At 54.1% G+C, this 5,411-nt stretch overlaps 2 protein-coding genes across 4 annotated transcripts in view; both read right to left on the bottom strand.

Annotated features, from left to right (window-relative positions):
* LOC113217297 (receptor-type tyrosine-protein phosphatase kappa) overlaps window positions 1-5,411 on the bottom strand; it is a 30,605-nt gene that overhangs the window by 24,241 nt on the left and 953 nt on the right. The gene's annotated exons all lie outside the window — the stretch shown is intronic.
* The window catches only part of LOC113217306 (tetraspanin-18), a gene marked incomplete at its 3' end in the record, with an annotated part of 32,129 nt that continues 26,747 nt past the window's right edge, over window positions 30-5,411 (bottom strand). The window contains 4 exon segments of the mRNA XM_052273445.1: window positions 30-113; window positions 430-600; window positions 700-891; window positions 986-1,067. Of these exon segments, the coding sequence (XP_052129405.1) occupies window positions 30-113; window positions 430-600; window positions 700-891; window positions 986-1,063 (525 nt within the window).

Genomic DNA, 5,411 nt, shown 5'->3' with positions numbered 1-5,411 from the left:
CCCCCGTACGTTATAATCTCAGAACTCACCTTCCCTTCCGGGCCCATCTTACAGCAGCTGCTGGGGATTTGGCTCTTCCAATCCCCAGGACCGTCCACCCCACAGCAGTGCAACTGGAACACACATTAGGATTAGAAATGGGAAGACATTCTCATTATCACTGTGGACAGGGGGGAGTTTGGCGGACGGTACTCCGTCGCACCCCTCATGCAGTTAGGCCCCATTGTAGTGAGCTCAGCGTGACATTTTGAAAACAAAAAAGCGCGCCGGGTCGCTGGGGGCTGCTATGCTATGCCGACCTTGCGGGCCCACCTCCCCAGGATGACTTTTTGAAGAGGACACCTCGAGCCATAAGGCCGTACAGGTCTAAAAAAAACGCCATTACCGTGTACCAATTTTTCTGACAAAGACTAAAATGTGTTTGCTTACGCTCTCTTGCGTTTCGTCCCAGGCGCGCTTGATGTTGCTCTTGCTGCGGTACTCGACCAGGGTCGACCGCATCTTGTAGTCGGCGTGCTTGCGAACGTTCTCCCGGAACACGTAGCCGAGCACGCCGCCCACCAGCATCGTGACGAACACGATGAACACGATCAGGAAGTACTGCGGACACACACTCTCTCGTCAGTTCCCACGGGCGACGTCGCCAAACGTGTCGCGTCGCACAAGTAGTAGACATAGATTGCGGAATTCGGCACTGACCGTGAGCAGCATGCACTTGACCTCCTTGACGGCACCGACGCAGCCCAGGAAGGCGATGAGGGTGACCAGCCCGCCCGTGGCGATGAGGATGTAGACGGCGCCCAGGAACATGTCGGTGCCCGTGAGCTCCGTGATGAAGGCCTTGTCCAGCAGGGTCCACACCCCGATGCCCAGCACCACGGCGCCGCCCAGCTGCACGTCGTCAGAGTGGGTAAGTTTTGTTTAGTGCGTGTCGTGTGATATGCGAGGCTGATGCTTTTCTCACGAGCTTTCCTTTTGTACTTACGAATATGACGAAGTTGGCCAGGAACATGCTGTACTTGATGCACTGGCCGCAGCCGCCCATCTCCCTGCCGACCCCCATCGCGCTGCTGCAACAAAGAAGGAAGGGCGTGAAGCTCGCACGAGCCCGTATTGCCGGATGTGTGACCGGGGAATGCCCAACACAGCCCACACACACACCTAGGAGGCGACACAAGGGTAAGCAGAAACTTTTCCCGATTTTCAAGAATCTTAAATGCGTTTTGAAAACCAGGAACTTATTTTTCCCCCTCGGCATGTGAGTTGAATTCCGCCCTGTCAGCGTGCTGCCGTCAGCAGCCTGAAGGGGCACAGCTCGCACGCGCGCGCGCTGTGTGTGTGTGTGTGTGTGTGTGTGTGTGTGTGTGTGTGTGTGAGAGTGTGTGTATGCACGCGCGCAATACCCGCTGGCCCCTCCCCACTCACACCTGAGCACTTTCACCTCGTAACAAGAGTGTCCACGCTTTGCCATTCCCATGACCCCGCGCGACGATGTGAGTAGTGTGATGAACGGCGTGCCAATAGAATTCTGTCAGGTGCGGCTGACACAGAACCACCCGTGACTTTCTTTCTTCACTCTACCGCACTGCGGCTGCGAAGAGGGCAGGCAGGCAGGCTTTGCGGGTGCGTGGGATGGGTTTGCCAGTCGCCTGCTCTCTGATCCGAACTCCTCAAACCCAGATATGCATCCCACCCAGCCGCACGCTTGCGCTACAGTACAGTGCAGTTACAGGGTGTGCGCCCGGCTGGCCCGCATACAGGGCGTTCGGGCGCGGCTGGGTTCACCTGTCTGTCGTCACCAACCATATGGTGCTCCCTCGGGTGCGCCTCGTGGGCCCGAGCGCATAGGCGGGCGCCTATGCGCTAAGGCTAGTATACCCGTGTCCTCTGACGGGGCTGGTCGTCCAACCCAGCCCACCATGTACGCCAGGGATCACCCAGAAAGCACGCCCGTCATCCGCCACTACCAAACCTGTCAAGTGCAGCCTCTCAGAGCGCCTGGTAGGTTGGCAACATCTTGCCTGCGGCGCAGGCGTGTATTGCGGGGTGGCCTACCCCGAATCTCGCAGGCGCCGAGCTCTCGTTATTGGCCGAGTGAATCTGAGAAACACGGACACGTACTTTCTCGACGATCCCTGACTGTACGCAAGAGGTCGGGGGTTTTCCACTCATGGAGCTCACTGCACACTCTGGACAAGCAGACAATAAATGTTATTCGAGCTGGCTTTATTGCGTCCGAAGGGAGTGGGGCGCGCCGGGGTGGGGCGGGGCGGGAGGTCGCGGCCCGTTCACTTCCGGTGAGCGCACTACCCGGAGCCCCGCGGCCCGGAGCCGCGGCGGTTTCCCAGAGCAGGCACCCGGAGGCATCCGGAGGGCAGCCGGCCTTCGCCAAGGTCATGTGTCGGCGGCGGCCACGCCTCACTCTCGCTCTCTCGCTCCCTCGCTCCCTCACTCACTCACTCTTTCTCTCTCATTCTCTGAGAGACTTAAAACTGAGCACAAGTGTAGCAGGCCTGGTTCACGACCCGTCGCACCTCGCATACTGTAGTGGGTCGTTCACCTCCACGCAAAAAAAATTAATAGATCACCGCCATTACCGGCTGATTTCCATCCGTCACACTAAGGCAGCGATATATATTATTTGTCGTCAGAGTAGGACACGTTACCGGGTGAATAATTACAGATTCCACGTATACGGTCACTCTTAGAGTGTGAGTGAGAGGCTGAAAGAGCACAGATACAAGGAGATTCCGTATTTCGTTGGGAGAGGACGTGTTCTCCAGGAAGCGCCGGGAGGAACGCAATCAGAGAGGAAGGATTAGCTGCGCTGAGAAGCTGATACGCGCTTCGAGCAGGCGCAGCAGGCGATCCCGGAAGGGAATAGGCTCCACGCATCGTCGATGCACCTCGTCGGTGCTGGAAAACTCACGAGAAGACTGTTTGAAACTGTTTGTGTAAACAAAATTAAACGCAAGAAATACTGAATTCGGTGTCCGTTATTCGCTTGCATTAATTCTATACGATCACACGTGTGCCAGTGTGCGCACGACGTTGCAGTCGAGTTGTGTGAGTGTCGAAGACCCCGTCTCAAGGGCGGTACTACACCATAAGTCCCACGAGAATATCCCCCTTTCACACACCAAGTGCGTGACTGCATACACGCGCGTTTAAAACGTGAAAAGTGTGATGTAACGTGTGAGGAGGGCGAGAGTTGCATGTAAAAAATGATTACTGTATAAACTGCTAAACAAATAGCTTAATGAGAGATATCTAATTTTTTCGCTATGGAGCTAAAACTTTGGACAAGTTTAGATACATAGATAAACTTTAATCCACACGAATAAACTTTCCTCCAGATTGCTAAATTTTTAGCCTCACAGCTAAATTATAAGTTATCCGCTGCTATTTGCTATTATTTAGCTATTTAGCTAATCTTTCATTTTCTAGTGGAGACTTTGACGCACGCCTGTGTGTCGGAGACAGGGGAGGGAGGGAGGGAGGGAGGGAGGGAGACTTAGAGAGCTGCTGGGTCAGTGACCAGGACCAGGACATGACCATGCAGGACGTGCCGATATTGGCAACAGCGGGGCGCCTCCCTCGGAGTGACGCAACGGGGCTGCCTACCCGGCCAGGGGCCGGGCCGTCATCGGGCGCGAGGGCCCGCCGGAGAGTGGCGGGGCGGGGCGAGCCTGGGACCGACAGGTAGGGGCAGAGCAGGGAATGTGGGCCAAGGTCGGAAAGGGAAGACAGCGCGCTCTCCGCGCAGCAGCTCAACGAGCTCAACCTCTCCGCCTCTCTCGCTCGCTCGCTCGCTCTCTCTCTCTCTCTCTCTATATATATATGACCCTGTCTCTCTCTGTCTCTCGCTCTCTCATTCTCTGTCTCTCTCCCTCTCATTCTCTGTCTCCCTCTCTGTGTCTCTCTGTCTCCCTCCCTCTCTCCTGCTGGCCCTTCTCGCAACTCATTCCTCCTTGTCTTCTCCCAGACCCACAGGGACCACTACTACCACTGGCTGTTGGCACTCCGGGTAACATACATGCCGAGAAGTCGTCATTTCTTGTTCTGACCTTTGAAAGTTGCTCATCTCCCGTCTCGCGTTTCAGTGAAACGAAAAACATCATTACAAAAAAGACTGTTTCAAAGGAACCAATCAGAGCTGAAGGAGGATGCACCTGAGGCGCCTTTTACCTGTACCCGGACCTGTTACCGACTGACTCCTATACAAACCTCTCCCCTACACCCTCCCCCCTTTTCTCTCTCTCGCCGGCATAAGTACGTTCTTGTACCAACATGGGCCCATCAATAGGGCCATCCGAGCAGGCCTGTGATGAAGGGGAAAGTGGCGGCCCCCGCCCCGCGCAGCCGTTACAGCTGCGTCTCGCGTCCATTGCGTATCTCCTTACATGTATACCTGTACAGCCGCCTGCTGAGGCCAAGAATTTCATCCCCGCACATGTGTTTTGGACTCTGATTTAGCAGATTGTACATTTAAAACATTTCACACTGCTGAAACTAACTCATGGTATCGGTACAGACCTCTGGTAGAGGGCACATGCAATGCATGCTGCTTGATAGGGCCTGCAAAAATTAAAATTGAGACCGACGTGTTTAATTTGCATAGAGAGTGTAAATTAGAACTGTCCCAAAGTAAGTTTCGGCAGTGTGGAATGTTTTAAATTATACATTTGCATCCGGAACCAAGTTAAAATTTGGGACAGTTCTAATTTACACTCTATTCTGAACACTTCCGGATATCTATGCAAATTAAACAGTCTCAATTTTTATTTTTCCAGGCCCTACCAAATATTTCTAAAGAGAATCACCTACATTCTTAATTTTGAATCACCTCCATTCTTAATTTTGAATCGTCTGCTTTCAAGATAGATAATTCTTGAGTGATGTGTTTTTTTAACGGTGCACTCGCGGGGACAGAAGCCACACCGACAGCTTGGCGCCTGAAAAGATGTTCTCTAGCAGATGGTCCCAACACGCCCCAGGAGAAAACTGTCCACACGAGTTCCACCAGGCTGCACCAAGTGACACGCCACGCCTCGCCACGCCACGTCTCGCCACGCGCCACGCACGACATATCGTCATCTTCTTCTCGGGAAAACGCACCCATAAAAACCCACAAACAAAGCGTCGTCATAAGTAAATGTTCTCGCAGGCTTCAAAGCTCATTTTCCGCGCCGAGAACACATTTTTGGACCTGTGCGGCTGCGTTATTTTGGGGTGGGAACTCTTTTTGTCGCTCTAACGGAAAGAGTTCGCGCGCAGTGCCCAGGAGCTCTCTGCGAGGTGTACTCCGGGTGCCGGGCGCCGTGCTGTTATTGACTTCCGAACAAGTCACGAACAACGCCACAAGTGCGTGCGCGTGAGAGGGTGTGTCGGGGTGTGCGTGAGCGCAGTAT

Source organism: Frankliniella occidentalis, unplaced genomic scaffold (genome assembly GCF_000697945.3).
Source record: "Frankliniella occidentalis isolate FOCC.00 unplaced genomic scaffold, Focc_3.1 Scaffold1, whole genome shotgun sequence".
In the NCBI taxonomy this organism is placed as follows: Eukaryota; Metazoa; Arthropoda; class Insecta; order Thysanoptera; family Thripidae; genus Frankliniella; species Frankliniella occidentalis.
The sequence above is the reverse complement of the archived record's forward strand: the minus strand, read 5'-3'. Positions and strand labels throughout refer to the sequence as shown.